Source organism: Pelobates fuscus, chromosome 2, assembly GCF_036172605.1.
Source record: "Pelobates fuscus isolate aPelFus1 chromosome 2, aPelFus1.pri, whole genome shotgun sequence".
NCBI lineage: Eukaryota > Metazoa > Chordata > Amphibia > Anura > Pelobatidae > Pelobates > Pelobates fuscus.
Window position 1 is genome coordinate 85,610,136 of NC_086318.1, and position 16,405 is coordinate 85,626,540.

Genomic DNA, 16,405 nt, shown 5'->3' on the forward strand with positions numbered 1-16,405 from the left:
ATTTCTAGCTAGGTCGGAAATCAAGGCAGAGGAAAGGGTTAACAAAATAGAGCAAGTCTATAAACCAAGTGTTATAGTGCTATATAATCCTTCCCGTCACATGACTGCAAAGGTAAAGGATTATAATAGCTCCAAAAGATGCTAAATCATAAAAGAAAGTTCAATAGAACATATAGGAAGTTATATTATTTTTGTTCTTGATAGTTTTTTTTACTAGTAAAACGCAATGCAAATTTTTATTAAAGCACTAGCACCGGTAGGTTTGGGTATAATGTCTTTCCAGACAAGGTGTATATTTGCCTGAGTGGGTAGTAAATTTACGCTGTGTCATGGCTTGGCCATTATATTTGGCTAAGATCTATTTTTTCTCAGCACGTTTAATAATTAATGTACAGCAGTCATCCCTTACCAAGATCAGATCTCCTGTGACATTTCCTTGTTAAAAGGACAACTCCTTTATACAATGACCCCTTGTTTTAGTTTGAACAAGTTTTTTTCACTTGATCTCCAAGCAGAACCACTTGCAATTAACAGAAATATGTAAAAATGCTGAGTCAAATAAACATGAGCATAGTCCGTGCCCTCTACATTCATACACCTGCCCTCCAAGCGTACTACTTTTATAATGGTTTCATGTAAATGTTTTATTCTTTTCCAAAAAAGCTTACCTTGTTGGTCCCTGAGTCCTAAAAATATAAAGAAGAAAAAAAGTGGTAAGTCCCTTAAAAAGAAAATTGATCAGACAATGGCAGTGGGTGTTTAGCTCACCCGAATTTCATTAACAAAAAAAGATTGGGGAAAATGAATCAGATGACCCAAAAAAAGGTGTAAAGATGGGCCAATCAGTGTACTGCAAAATATATGCAAAATATGAATATTATGTATATATGTTCTAGGGCATTTTTCCGCCACTGACGGCACAAATCAAGTGAGAAAAATTAAGCAATAGACGGGAAAACAAATTTATTGGATATGGATATGTAATATCTAAATAAATATATTTTATTTTTTTTACTGCTCCTCCTTTTTCCCCCTCTTTTGGTCACTTCACATTTGATTGGTGAATAAAATCAACATTTACTGGCTGTTCCCTAGCCACTGTTCTACTAGACAGCCACTAGAGGGACTTCCGGCTTCTTAGACGACTTGGTCGTCTAAACGACGCTGGACGCCTGCACGCTATGCATGAGGACCTCCAGCATCACCGAAATCCCTGTAGGAAAGCACTGAATAGCATTGAGGGACATTAGCGCTGAATTCAGGTAAGTGACTGAAAGGGTTTCAGCGACGTGGGATGGGGGGCGGGAGGGAGGGGGCCACTCCAAGATTCTACAGTGCCAGGAAAACAGGTTTGTTTTCCTGGCACCAGAGAATCCCGATAAGTACTTTATTCAGTGGGTAAGGGAGATACTTACAGTTAAGTGTTCTACAATGGTTGTAAACGGGATTAAGAGGTCAAGTATTAGAATTTGAAATATATAAGAAAAAATTTGCAGCAAGCTTGTTAAAAAGATCTGAATCTATAGTCAAACAATGCAGGACTCACCATTTCAGCAAGTGCAGAAATTACTTTGCCCAGTGTAGTGAGGGACTTGTTTATGTTTGCTCCTTCCTATTGATAAGTGGAACGAAAAAGGCAAGGACGTTATTGACTAGTTATTGGCTGAACAAACACAGAGCAATGCAGACGCTACATAGGCTACTGAGAGGAAATATTCACAGCATGGACAGACCATCAGATATGTTTCCGAGCATAAATTAGCAATAACAATAGTATTTATATAGTAGAAACGCCTTCTACCCATCCCTTCTATCCATCTCTTATTTCCGTGTAAATCTGCTACTACACTGTCATACTATATCTTCGAATAGTGTGTCTGCACTCTTAGTTAGATTTTCCAGTTTAATTTGTGACAATGTTTCCCTCCAACTACAAACACATCACAGACATTACAATAGTGACACTTGTTAGCCTGCATTTCACACTTACTATTTATATATATATATATATATATATATATATATAGAGAGAGAGAGAGAGAGAGAGAGAGAGGTCCAGTTTATCTAAAAACAATAGATTGCTATTTGTGTAATTTGTTAATACAATAATATTCATTATCTCACACCTCACTGTGTATCTACAATAAATATTGCCATATACACTGTTCATTTTGTAGCACATTTTGCCATTTCTCTTTAATAAGCCATATTTGTTATACTGCACACTGATAATGTAATTACACAGCCGCAGCCCAGAGCAAGTCAAGCAGTGAGATCATTAGCGCCTCTCACCTTTAACCTTGTACCCTTGGCTCCAGTGGAGTCAGCTCGCTCACTTCCTGCAAGATCCACAAGACTGATTTTGCTAACCTGCAGAGAGGAGAAGATAACATCAAAATGCTTAGATGAGATCATTATTCCAATACTTCATTAAACTATGTCATGATAAATGCTATGTTACCAAATTGGGTTAGAAGATGATACTCGTTTGATTGCTATTCACAGATTCAGTGGGTATCCTTGCAATGAGGGTGTCAGGACTAGAGCCAGGAAATTAACATGGGATGATGTTTTTATAAAACACATGTCAATAGGGCTCTGGGTATTACTGAGACAAACTGTCTTCGCATATGGTATTGTGTATGGTTTGGGGTGGAATCTAAATCTTTTTGTAGTCTATAGGCCTGCTACAACTAGTTAGATAAACCATGCAATGATTATGATCTTTAGAACTCCACATAGAATCTCATTATATTCAGTTAAAGAGTGTTTTGTGACCTATTGATCTTTTTACCTTTTCAGTGGTGGTCTCTGCGTCGGCATCATGCCTACGTTGTGTGAAAATGATGTTGAACACAGCGTGGGAGCGACTGCTTGTTTCATTCATATTTGTGGCTGCTACAGTCCTGTGTGAAAATAGCAGAGGTTACACTTTGACAAAATATATAAACTTGGTGAAGGTTATAAGTGCATAGCAATTCTGATCTAACATTCCAAAAGAAGGGCAATCAGGGGGAACATTCAGCATGTTTCTATAGTGATTGTCCATTTTTAGCCAAAAGCCAGTTATATTTCTCTACCACCATATACAATTTTCTTACATTTTATGTGCTAGAACCTGGTAGTAAGTACTTAAACAAATCACACTAATGTTATCTTTGTGGATATTTCCATTCTCTTTAGAAAATAAATCTCAATATGCTATATTTTTCAAATGATGAATACTCTTTCTGTTCTACTATCTTTTTGTTAATCTAAAGGTCTAATGGACTTTCTGAAGAATAATTAAGAACATCTCATTAATATAAAATGACACACATGTGAATATCATATTAATTTAACAAAATGATTTCAAATCAGCATGATGTTTGGATCTCAATGACAATGATACAATGTGACCAAAAGCCTGATTGTAATTGACACACAACAAACATTTAAGGTACCTGGCCTTGTTACCAGAGTCCATGAGGTCTTGGATATCACCATAGGAGGTAACTGCGAGTTTTGACAGATCTTCTACATATGGTCCAAGTAGGGGGTGCTCACGCACACGCAGGTTCCCCTTATTCTTTGGGTTTAGCAGATCTCTAACCCGCTCACAGTAGATTTCCATATAACTGACCTGTAGACCATTTAATAGACATATATACATAATAATGACAATTTCTACATCTGAAAAAGACTACAAGCACCTACTGTATTAAGTGGTAGCCCAGACACAGATATCTAGAATTTGTTTTTGTTTTTTGCAAAAATAAAAGTCTGTTTTAACAACAGAAGAAACACATAAGGATAGAATTTTTTTTTTAAAAGCTTCATAGAAGAATCTCCAACTCCATTTTATTTTATGGTATGTTTTGTTCTAGTTTGGGACCGCTCTTTCTGGTTTAATATTAAGGGTTAGGCCCTTTAGTTGGTAAATTATCCCACCACGAGACCTTGTCTTTTGTTTCTATGTATATTTTATTCTTGACCTAAAATTAGATAGTTTAAGCATGTCTATTAGCTTGTGATAGCTACAATTTTGGCTTTCTGTTAATTTCTTGTTTACTTCTACAAAAAGTATTTAATGGAAAAAGATGTGAAAGAATGAAACTCTTTGCAAGAGAGGCCTATGACTAAGTGCTTATGGCTGAAAAAGAGAGGACCACAGGCACTTCAAATTGAAACCGTATGCAGATTTATTAGGAAAAAATGCAACGCCAAGCAACGTTTCGACCAACAAAGGTATTTTTTCTCAGCTTGAAAAATACCTTTGTTGGTCGAAACGTTGCTTGGCGTTGCATTTTTTCCTAATAAATCTGCATACGGTTTCAATTTGGAGTGCCTGTGGTCCTCTCTTTTTCGTGTATTATTATTGGAATGGTCCTGATCCGGAGCACCCTTGGCCGTTGGGATTGAGTGCGGTTCCCACTATCTACTTTGCATAAGTGCTTATGTGAACTATATTGCCATGAACTATATTGACTGGATGTCTGTGCTATATATGCTGAGGGCTTCTTAACCAATTAATTGATATACACCTAATTCTACCTGTTCTGCAAGCTCTGTGGCTGCAGACTCCAGTTTATATTTTGAAAACAGTTATAACTGTGTTTTTATTTCACTGTATTTATTAAAACCAAAAGGCAATATTTTTTTTTCCAACTGTGTAAGTTGTAATTACAGAATGAGCTTGTTCTATGTTTATTCTCATGAATACATATTATTAACGTAAACTGCGAAATAGAGCAATTATTCATTAGTTGTAGCGATTGGGTTATGATCTTGCAAATCCTGATCTTTTCCCATGTATCGTATTCTCATTTCATTGTGTCAGTGATCGTTACAACCTACAGCTGCCCACATACCTCCACTGAGTACGACATGTTGTCATTGCTTGTGTCACTAATCCTTGAAAACAGATCTTCACACAGCTGCAAGGCACAGAGAAAAGTGATTTAATTGATTTTGGATCAATTTTACAAAGCAGGAAATGGTCAAATAATCAGCCCTAGAGATACTTTGTTTATCAAATGGTGATTGAAAAACGGTAAGGGTTAAAGCTTTAGATAGTGTAGGGATTATTAATAATTCAGAGCAGGAGAATAGATCTTAAATAATTTAAAGACAGAGAGGAGTCAATGAATAATTAATTTGCTGAGGGGTTAACCAACTAAAAGTAATTCAGACACTGAATGGGTTAAAACAATGAAAGACTCGGTCATGCGTGCTTGCTAAGTAATGTATGAAATGTATTTAAAATATACAAAATAGGACTCCGGCTGTTTCTATGCAAAAAAATAAATCAATCGATAACTATATGTATTCAAAGACACGCACACATATCTATTTGTGTGCGTGTATATTGACAGACATAGAATGGTAGTTGCTTTTAACTGTTTCATTGACGAATGGATGTACAAATTATTACATGGAAATGCACAGATAAAGCAATCTTGGGGCAATTTGTTTTCTTTTTTAAACAATGTCATAGCTGTCATCATGGTATCCAATGCAATGTTCCTGTTAATTTCACTACTTTATCAACTCAACTTTCAAAACGATTGAACTACATTGCTTTATCACCTCCAATTTGTCACAGCCCATTAGCCAACATTATTATTATTAATATTTATACTTGTGCATTACTTTACAACATTAGTTACTAAATTAAAAAGGAAGTGTGAAGAATTGCCAAGGAAGTTGTAAATGGAAGGCTAAAACAACTGTATTGGAGAGATGTTCCAACGTTCCATTGTTTGACAAATTGCCACTACTCCTGGTTTGGTAAATTAACCACATTCCTGATGTTTTCAGTAGCCAACAAAAGGACATTTAAGGTTCTAGCTGGACTTTCAACCACTCTTTAGGTTATCTATTTATCTGTCATCAATAAACTATGTGAAATAAAGAGCATCAAAGCCAAATAGGCTGCTTTTATTTTCTCCATATGTGATTTTTATTGAGTGTGAGAACTATAGAACTGTGGTGGATTATTACAAGAGACAAATACCCACTGGGTATAATAAATAAGAGGTTGCTAGGATTTAGTCATCCACACAAGAAGGCAGGTTTATGACTGTAACTTACGTATTTCATTATCGGTTTGTTTACCTGGGGTATGATTCCTTGTTGCATCGGTTCCTGTTTGCCCATCATGGTATAGGATTTGCCGGCCCCTGTCTGCCCGTATGCAAAAATGCAGACGTTGTATCCTTCAAAAGCATGAAGCAGCATCTCCTTCCCGATGTCATGATATACCTGCTGCTGTCCAGCAAACTGACTATCCTCGTCCTACCGAATATAAAACAGTGAATCTGTAACAACCACAGCCTTACCAACAGCATTACATCTTCAACCAAGGAAATTCATTACTGTCCGTCTTTTGTATGGTATCATGCCTTTTGTTTACTTCATAAGCTTTTTCTAAAAGCAATTTTTGACGGACATCTCATACAGCCTGTTACTGGTCAATTTTTATGGCTTTAAGAACAGAATAGGTTTTTAGTATAAGTTCAGATTGAGCTTGTTACTTCCTGAAAGTGGGCTGGTCTGCCTGATAGCAAGACCTAACTCTTGGCCTGTTTTCATGCCAGTCGGTAGTTGCTAAAATGGTGGTTGTTATGCAACAATACTTACAGTTAATGACCGGTAATAAGCTACAATCGTGAGTTAACATTTCCCATAAAGGTTTATTGTAGTCACTAAATACTAAGTATTGCCATGTTAGACCATAAAAATTACCATCTGTCTCTATCAGACTACAAATTACACCTGCCTCATAAAAAAGGTAAAGAAGAAAATACAAGTTATTGTATGCAAACTCTCAATACATCCTATAAGCACAGTTTATACATACGTAAATATAACATTTTATGTTTCAAATTGTATTGATCTAAAGGACTACAACAATCAGACATATCACAACAACTGTCTCTGTATATCATAACACACCGGATCGCAAGATAAGGAAGAAAACAACACAGATGTATTTAAATAAAGGAAAACTAGCAGATTTATTCATAGAATATTCACCCAAATAAAACTATAAAACACGCTAATTCTAAGTAACTGTCCTTAAAGGAACACTCCAAGCACTGTAACCACCAGAGCACACTGTAGTGGTTATGGTGCCAGAAGTGCCCAGGCACCCCACCATTTTAAGTAGTCAAACCACTTTAGAACAGTTTGACATCTTACCTGCAGTCCACTGGGCACCGCTCAGGACTTCCACTACTTCCAACAGAGTAGAAGCTCCTGCGTAGGAGCTTCCATTCGTTTTCCTGCAATGCTGAGCTAGCTTACTGATTGGTAATTGGTATTTATGATGCTTGGAGAGTTCCTTTAACTTACCAACCACTTGATTGTACAAAAAGTCACTATCGAACTATATGTAGCTTTTAATAAATACTTGTGAAATCTGGCATGTCAAGTCAGTGGTGTAGCGTGGTTTGCCAGCGCACAGGGCCAGGCAAGAATTGTGCCCATTCGGGAGCCTAGATTGTCTTGCTTCTTCTTCCCTACCCACCATGAGGCCCACTTATCTCCATACCATCCGGATATAACATTATGTTTGTATCACTATCAATGCTTCATTTATGATGTAAAACAAACAGACTATCACTAGTGTGTATCTCCTGTTTTTCTTATAATTATCAGAGTATTGCAGTTATGCATGTGAGATGCAACTTTGATTTATGACATCACCTCAGAAAGAAGTGTACACATATAATATTATACATTGATTTACACCATGGAAAAATTTTCATTCTGTGTCCTTTACAGTAAAACACGATATTGACTATTTATTTACCACTTTATAGAATACGGCCGGTTAGTCACATAGCGGGAGGTAGAACAGCTACATGCAGGAAAACAATTATCGTGATTATGTTTAATTTATTGATTATCTTCTATATACTAAATAGTGAATATCTTGACTACAATCACGCAGCCAGTTACCCTCATTTACAAGAACTGACTCTTTTCTATTTTCTAGCATGGCGGTCAGGCAGACATATTTAGGAGTCATTCTTCTGGTTTCTTATAACCAGGACCTCTGTAGATCCACAACGTATTCCTAACAAAAATGTCCCTATATACAAACTGTCTGCAAAGATATTGATATAAAGTATAAAAATACCAGAGCATCTTTCCAAGAGGCAATCCCCAATGTGTCATACTCACCGAAGTGTGAGACCAGTAAGAATAGTCAAAGCTGAAGCTTTTCGGTGTTTCCTTCGGTTGTTTTGGGTTGATGATTGCTGGAAAAGGGAACAAAAATCATGACTGGCTTCTTTTTTAACACAGTTCTATTAATCCATGTTAGTCTGATTTGTGAGCATTGAAGAACGCAACGTAGCTAAACAATGTATCTCACAGTATTTTTCATTTTCATATTTAGGCATAAACCAATATCTAACTATATTTTAGGCGGTCACTAGCACGACATGTTGATAAATGGCAGAGATGTATTGATGTACGCTGGCACCTACCAGTCATTGGCAGGAAAGTTAGAAAATGCAGGTGATGTGACATAGGTTCCACCACTGGTGGCAATATTTGACAGTCTATGATGTTCCAAATAACATTTACCATCATCTATCAATTATAATACAAACCTAATAATAGTCATTGTCATACGTACATCATCAGCCATAACAATGGCTATTTAATGTCATCTTCTACCTTGCTCTAACTATTGTGGCATGCTGAAGAGGAAGGATTATGGATTATAAATAAAGGAAACTATGGAGGAGACTTATAAAATAAAATTACTATTTGGGTGTTCTATTCTGCTGACAGACTTTTCTAACCTTGTTAAAGATGACAAAGAGAGGTGCGTCTCAACCTGTAGATTAGATAGTAGAAGAGCTTTTGACTGTCTCTAGAATAGGAGTCTCAGTTTTCGTTGCACTGAGCTGTATGAGTCATTGTAATTTATCATCCATGGATCTGCAAACTACCTTGCCTAAGCTAAGGGGCATGGAGTCAATGGAAAATGGAATATTTTACAGCATCAATGCAGGATGTCAGCTCTAAACATCTCTCTCCCTGCTCCCCCCCAGAACGATGCTATACTATACGTCACTATCTGAATATTCCTATAGTCAATGGAATGTATATTATTTTATTATCTGTTATTTTCCATTGACTCCACAGCTACAGGAGCCACATCTGTGTTTTTTTTACTGCTTGTTATGTATATGTTTAATACAGATTTATATATTTCAATGAATCCCAACATTATTCCTTTTTTTATTTGTTGGTTTTTTTAAACTTATCATTTTACTTTATATCCAATTTATTTAGGGACTTTGGTTTGGTTTTGCACATGTATCTAGTTTGTAGCGATTGATGTTTGTTACTGCAGATGTTTTTGTGTCATATTTATATATTTTAAGGACCAGTTGAAAGCTATTATGTATCAGAATTCTAAAGGAGAATGCCTCAATATCCAATGAGCTGAATTATTAAGCAAGCCAATGATTTGAAACATGCAAACAAAATATATTCAAAATGGCTAAAGGGGAGACTTGATTTTTTTAGAATGGCCTAGTCAACATTCAGAACTAAACCATATTAAAATGTTGTTGTGGGTCTAAACAAAAAGCAGCTTTTGTGGCAAAACCTTCAGATGTCACTGCATTAAAGGGACACTAATGTCACCCATCTCAATGAAGTTGTCCGGGCAGTGTATTCTTTTTAACCCTGCAATGTAAAACACTGCAGTTTTTTTTTTTTTTTAGAAACTATCATTTTCATTACAGGGTTAAATCCACCTCTAGTGACTGTGTTCGTGAATGCCACTAGAGGTGCTTCTGCTGGACTGACGTAACGTGGAAGCTCATAGGAGAGCACTGAATACAATTCTTTCCTATGGGGAAGCTTGAATGCGTGCACGACACATGTGTGTGACATGCACGCGCATCAGGTCCCAAATGCATCTCTATAAGGAGCATTGCATTGGACCATAGCCAGAAGAGGCCATTCCTCCTCGTTGATATTGTGGAAAACAGAGAGCTGAGCAGCCCCAAGGAAATCACAGATTTAAAAAGCAAAACAAAATAAAAAAAGCAATACTTGACGACCTATTGATAATCAGGGTAACAGCTTGTTGATCCAAGGAGAAATACATTTGCTATTTTGAAGTCAGGAAGAATATTTTCCCTCCATTTTGTGGTATAATTGGAAATCATCTCAAATTAGTTTTTTTCACTCTTTTGGATCAATAGTAATAACTGTGACATGCAAGAGGCTGAACTGGATAAACCCAAGTCATTTTCCAGACTATGTTACTCTGCAACCATGTATCTTTGCTATCTAAGTGGGTGGTTTGGTTGTCATGCGGAACACTCGGCATTACATAACTTGCTGATAAATAAATGTTAAAAAATATATTCCTTCTTCATTTAGGTTCTCTTTTACTCTAAAATTAAATTTGGGTTGAGATTCAAATAATAGTCACTTCTAAAAAACAAATCCTGAATCACGTGCTATGTTATGCAACCAATTAGCTTGTGTTATGACTAATTAATTTTCTATAGTAAAAACAAAAATTAATGGGCTGGCATTGCATCATGAGCTATTCTTGTTCTACAACAGGTAGAGTGATACGTGGGCCCTCTGCCTGCTATAGGGTAAGATGCTAATAGCACTATTAACAATTCAGGCCCGGTACATGCAGTGATTTTAGCATTTTTGCAACCAGCACAAGTCTGGTTAACAGTAGTTTTTCACCCCCTTCTCTCCAACACCAGTGTGGGATTATGTGTGAACAGTGTCTCCCTTTGTTCAGTGTGGATGAGAGCACCCTGTCAGCATGTCTTTACTGATGCCAAATCCCCGTTATAGCACAGCGGCACAAAACAAAAAAACAACCTGGTACAGGGCCAAAGTGAAAGTGGAAAGGTCACAGGTACTAGATATTGTGACAGCACCAATGATTGTGTCATGAACAGGTTAGCGCCTACAAATCCCACAATGCACTTGGATCCATTCCAAACTATTTCTGCTTTTACTGGTCTTCCTGGCAGTAACACAGTTGTTCAGCTAAACACAGGGCTATTCATTATATGATAGCAAATACAGAACTGGGTAAAAACTGCTCAGAATGAGGAAAAACAGTTCACCTAAATTTCCAGTAGAATAATGCAGCTAAACCTTTGCTTATTGGAGCGAAAACAAATACATTAGGAATATAACTAGACAAGGACGGGTGGTGAGCTGTGTTTTATAACTCCCATCACTCTCAGCCAGTAAAACAGCCTGAAGCAGTTAAATGTAACAAGTGCAGCGTTACAGGACTTATTAAAGGGACACTATAGTCACCTGAACAACTTTAGCTTCATGAAGCAGTTTTGGTGTATAGAACATGCCCCTGCAGCCTCACTGCTCAATCCTCTGCCATTTAGGAGTTAAATCCCTTTGTTTATGAACCCTAGTCACACCTCCCTGCATGTGACTTGCACAGCCTTCCATAAACACTTCCTGTAAAGAGAGCCCTATTTAGGCTTTCTTTATTGCAAGTTCTGTTTAATTAATATTTTCTTATCCCCTGCTATGTTAATAGCTTGCTATAACCTGCAAGAGCCTCCTGTATGTGATTAAAGTTCAATTTAGAGATTGAGATACAATTATTTAACCCCTTAAGGACCGGCCTGTTTTTGCGATGTTTGTACGTTAAGGACCAGAGCAGTAACACTTTTGTGGTGTTTGTGTTTAGCTGTAATTTTCCGCTCTCTCATTTATGGTTCCCATACAAGTTATATATTGTTATTTTCAGGACAAGAAGGGCTTTCTTTACATACCATTATTTGTATTATGTCATATATTGTATTTAAAAAAAAAAACAAATTGGTGAAATTTGTTTTAAAAAAAACATGTTTTTCGACTTTTACTTGAAAAATCTTTTACTTATCTACAAAAGCTAATGAAAAAAACTGCTAAATAGATTCAAAATTTTGTCCCGAGTTTGAAAACACATGCTTTATTGCTGCTTTTTTTGCAAGTTATAGGCCTATAAATACAAGTAGGAAATTGCTGTTTCAATATATATATATTTTAAATGTATCAATAGTGACATTGTAACACCGTTATCTGTCATAAATCCCCGAAACACACCTAACATGTACATCTTTTTTTAAAGTAGACAACCCAGGGCATTCAAAATGGGGTATGTCCAGTCTTTTTTAGTAGCCACCTAGTCACAAACACTGGCCAAAGTTAGCATTTATATTTGTTTGTGTGTTAAAAATGCAAAAAAACGCTAACTTTGGCCGGTGTTTGTGACTAAGTGGCTACTAAAAAAGTCTGAACATACCCCATTTGCAATACCTTGGGTTGTCTTCTTTTGCAAATGGTATGCCATCATGGGGCTAATTCTCATTCCTTGGCTACCATACGCTCTCAAAGGCAACCTAACCAATCTGACAAATTTCAATAAAAAAAAAAGTAAAATCAAGCCTTATATTTGACCCTGTAACTTTCACAAACACTATAAAACCACTACATGTGGGTAGGGCTCGAGTCCTGCAGGAACGCGTGGGAACGGCGTTCCTGCACTTTTTCCACAGCAGGAACGCCGTTCCCATTACTAGTCCTGCAGGACCCAGGGCTGGCACAAGCGGCTGCCAGAGCAGGGGGGAGGACAAATCCGAATCCCCTGCCTCTGACTGGGGACTCGGATTTTTAACTCACCTCTCCCCCTGCAGTCAGTGGAGTCGTCCGGCCTCTCCTGATAATGTCAGTAGGAGGGGGCGTGGCTTCCTCTGCTCTTCTCACAGGACCGCTGGGGAGCAGAGGAAGCCACGCCCCCTCTTCCTGACATCATCAGGAGAGGCCGGCTTACTCCACTGACTGCAGGCTGCAGGTTCCAGATCCTGTCCCACCCCTCCTGGCCCAAGGTAAGCCTCAGGGAGGGGGGAAGGCACTTTTAGTTTTTTTTTTTGTCCCTTTCCCCAGTCCCTGTCCCCCTCCTCAGGCCCTGTCTCAGTCCTCAGGCCCTGTCTCCCTCCTCAGGCCCTGTCTCCCTCCTCAGGCCCTGTCTCCCTCCTCAGGCCCTGTCTCCCTCCTCAGTCCCTGTCCCCCTCCTCAGTCCCTGTCCCCCTCCTCAGGCCCTGTCTCCCTCCTCAGGCCCTGTCTCCCTCCTCAGGCCCTGTCTCCCCTCCTCAGGCCCTGTCCCCCTCCTCAGGCCCTGTCTCCCTCCTCAGGCCCTGTCCCCCTCCTCAGGCCCTGTCTCCCTCCTCAGGCCCTGTCTCCCTCCTCAGTACTGTCCCCCTCCTCAGGCCCTGTCTCCCTCCTCAGGCCCTGTCTCCCTCCTCAGGCCCTGTCTCCCCTCCTCAGGCCCTGTCCCCCTCCTCAGGCCCTGTCTCCCTCCTCAGGCCCTGTCTCCCTCCTCAGGCCCTGTCTCCCTCCTCAGGCCCTGTCTCCCCTCCTCAGGCCCTGTCTCCCCTCCTCAGGCCCTGTCTCCCTCCTCAGGCCCTGTCTCCCCTCCTCAGGCCCTGTCTCCCTCCTCAGGCCCTGTCTCTCTCCTCAGGCCCTGTCTCCCTCCTCAGGCCCTGTCTCCCCTCCTCAGGCCCTGTCTCCCTCCTCAGGCCCTGTCTCCCTCCTCAGTCCCTGTCCCCCCTCCTCAGTCCCTGTCCCCCCTCCTCAGGCCCTGTCCCCCCTCCTCAGGCCCTGTCCCCCCTCCTCATGCCCTGTCCCCCCTCCTCAGGCCCTGTCCCCCCTCCTCAGGCCCTGTCTCCCTCCTCAGGCCCTGTCTCCCCTCCTCAGGCCCTGTCTCCCCTCCTCAGTCCCTGTCTCCCCTCCTCAGGCCCTGTCTCCCTCCTCAGGCCCTGTCCCCCCTCCTCAGGCCCTGTCCCCCCTCCTCAGGCCCTGTCCCCCCTCCTCAGGCCCTGTCCCCCCTCCTCAGTCCCTGCCCCCCCTCCTCAGTCCCTGTCTCCCTCCTTAGTCCCTTTCCCCAGTCCCTGTCCCCCTCCTCAAGCCCTATCCCCTTACTCAGTCCCTGTCCCCCTATTTAACCCCTTAAGGACACATGACATGTGTGACATGTCATGATTCCCTTTTATTCCAGAAGTTTGGTCCTTAAGGGATTAAGGCCCTGTCCCCCCTCCTCAGTCCCTGTCCCCCCTCCTCAGTCCCTGTCCCCCCTCCTCAGTCCCTGTCCTCCCTCCTCAGTCCCTGTCCTCCCTCCTCAGTCCCTGTCCTCCCTCCTCAGTCCCTGTCTCCCACCTCAGTCCCTGTCCCCCCTCCTCAGTCCCTGTCCCCCCTCCTCAGTCCCTGTCCCCCCTCCCCAGTCCCTGTCTCCCTCCTTAGTCCCTTTCCCCAGTCCCTGTCCCCCTCCTCAAGCCCTATCCCCTTACTCAGTCCCTGTCCCCCTCCTCAGTCCCTGTCCCCCTATTTAAGGTCCTGTCCCCCCTCCTCAGTCCCTGTCTCCCTCCTCAGTCCCTGTCCCCCTATTTAAGGCCCTGCCCCCCCCTCCTCAGTCCCTGTCCCCCTCCTCCAGCCCCTGTCCCTTTCCTCAGCCCATGGCTCCTTCCTCAGCCCATGGCCCCTTCCTCAGCCCATGCCCCCCCCCTCCTCCTAAGCTCCTGTCCCTCTTCCTCAGCCCTGCCACCTTACTCAGCCCTTCGTCAACCCATGTCCCCCCCCTCCTCCTAAGCTCCTGTCCCTTTTTCCACAGCACTGTCACCTTACTTAGCCCCTGTCCCCCTCCTCAGCCCCTGTCCACCTTACTCAGCCCCTGTCCACCTTACTCAGCCCCTGTCCACCTTACTCAGCCCCGTGCTCTTACTCAGTCCCTGCATACGAGCATCAGCCCCTGTCCCCCTCCTCAGTCCCTGTCCCCTTCCTCAGCCCCTGCCCCTCTTCCTCAGCCCCTGCCCCTCTTCCTCAGCCCCTGCCCCTCTTCCTCTTCCTCAGCCCCTGCCCCTCTTCCTCAGCCCCTGCCCCTCTTCCTCAGCCCCTGCTCCTCTTCCTCAGCCCCTGCTCCTCTTCCTCAGCCCCTGCCCCTCTTCCTCAGCCCCTGCCCCTCTTCCTCAGCCCCTGCCCCTCTTCCTCAGCCCCTGCCCCTCTTCCTCAGCCCCTGCCCCTCTTCCTCAGCCCCTGCCCCTCTTCCCCAGCCCCAGCCCCTGCCCCTCTTCCCCAGCCCCTGCCCCTCTTCCTCAGCCCCTGTCCCCCTTCCTCAGCTCCTGTCCCTCTTCCTCAGCTCCTGTCCCCCTCTTCAGCCCCGTGCCCTTACTCAGCCCCTGCATACAAGCGTATAATTTTTTTGGGGGTGAGGGGGGGGGGGCGGGGAGTGGATCTTGGGTGAGTTCCTGCACTTTTTTACCCAGGACTTGACCCCTGCATGTGGGGTACTGTTATACTCAGGAGACTTCGCTGAACACAAATATTAGTGTATCAGAACAGTAAAATGTATCACAGCAATAATATCCTCAGTGAAAGTGCTGTTTGTGTGTGAAAAATGCAAAAAACGTCACTTTCACTGACAATATCATCGCTGTGATATGTTTTACTGTTTTGAAACACTAATATTTGTGTTCAGCGAAGTCTCCCGAGTAAAACAGTACCCCCATGTCGTAGAAAGTTACAGGGTTAAACACAGTGCTAGCAAATTAAATTATCTGGACTTTCGGCCTGGGTTGGCAGGCAGGTCCCTCAAATTGCAATCATTAAAATTACTTAATTAGCTAAAAATATTACATAAATACGCACGTAGAATTTTAATATATATACATATTTATATATTTGACGTCTACGTGTATATTTATGAAATTATTTATGTAATTATGTATATGGACATATGTATATTTCGTATTATTTTTATTTATTTATTTATACATAGATATATATATATCAATACATTCTAAGTGTATTTTGATATAAATACATATATATCAATATCAAAATACTGTTAGAATAAAATTGCATATATATATATATAATTTTTTTTAATTATTAAAAATTATTTTTATTATTTATTTTTATTAACATATTATTTGTATTTTATAATAATATATATACCATATATATAGTAATTATATATATTGTATATATTTGTGTGTAATTTAAATATAAGTGTATTTTTATATTAATATACGTATATATAAATATAAAAATACACTTAGTGTGACATTATATATATGATACATATACATATATTATATATAGATATAATACATGTATATATATCATATATATATATACATATTATTATTTTTTTACACTGATTGCTTAATTTAAAAAAATAATAATTTATTTTCTACTTGCCGGGAGACTGCCTGTCAGCACAGACAGCCCCCCTGCAGGCAGACACATGGACACCTATTGCGGTCATGTGATCGAGTGATCACGTGGCCGTGGGGTCTTGATCTGCCGAGGGGAGACTGCCCGGGCAGACAGGCAGTCCCCCTGGACCAGG

At 40.9% G+C, this 16,405-nt stretch overlaps 1 protein-coding gene across 12 annotated transcripts in view; it reads right to left on the reverse strand.

Moving 5' to 3' along the window:
• Positions 1 to 16,405, reverse strand: part of KIF1A (kinesin family member 1A) — a 143,885-nt gene that overhangs the window by 73,313 nt on the left and 54,167 nt on the right. For all 12 annotated transcript variants that reach the window (XM_063442403.1, XM_063442401.1, XM_063442400.1 and 9 more), the window contains exons 3-10: positions 8,170 to 8,246; positions 6,097 to 6,276; positions 4,851 to 4,916; positions 3,444 to 3,622; positions 2,795 to 2,906; positions 2,293 to 2,370; positions 1,547 to 1,612; positions 669 to 686 (exon numbers count right to left, since the gene is read on the reverse strand). In XM_063442403.1, the coding sequence (XP_063298473.1) occupies positions 669 to 686; positions 1,547 to 1,612; positions 2,293 to 2,370; positions 2,795 to 2,906; positions 3,444 to 3,622; positions 4,851 to 4,916; positions 6,097 to 6,276; positions 8,170 to 8,246 (776 nt within the window). The remainder of the gene's footprint in view (positions 1 to 668; positions 687 to 1,546; positions 1,613 to 2,292; positions 2,371 to 2,794; positions 2,907 to 3,443; positions 3,623 to 4,850; positions 4,917 to 6,096; positions 6,277 to 8,169; positions 8,247 to 16,405) is intronic.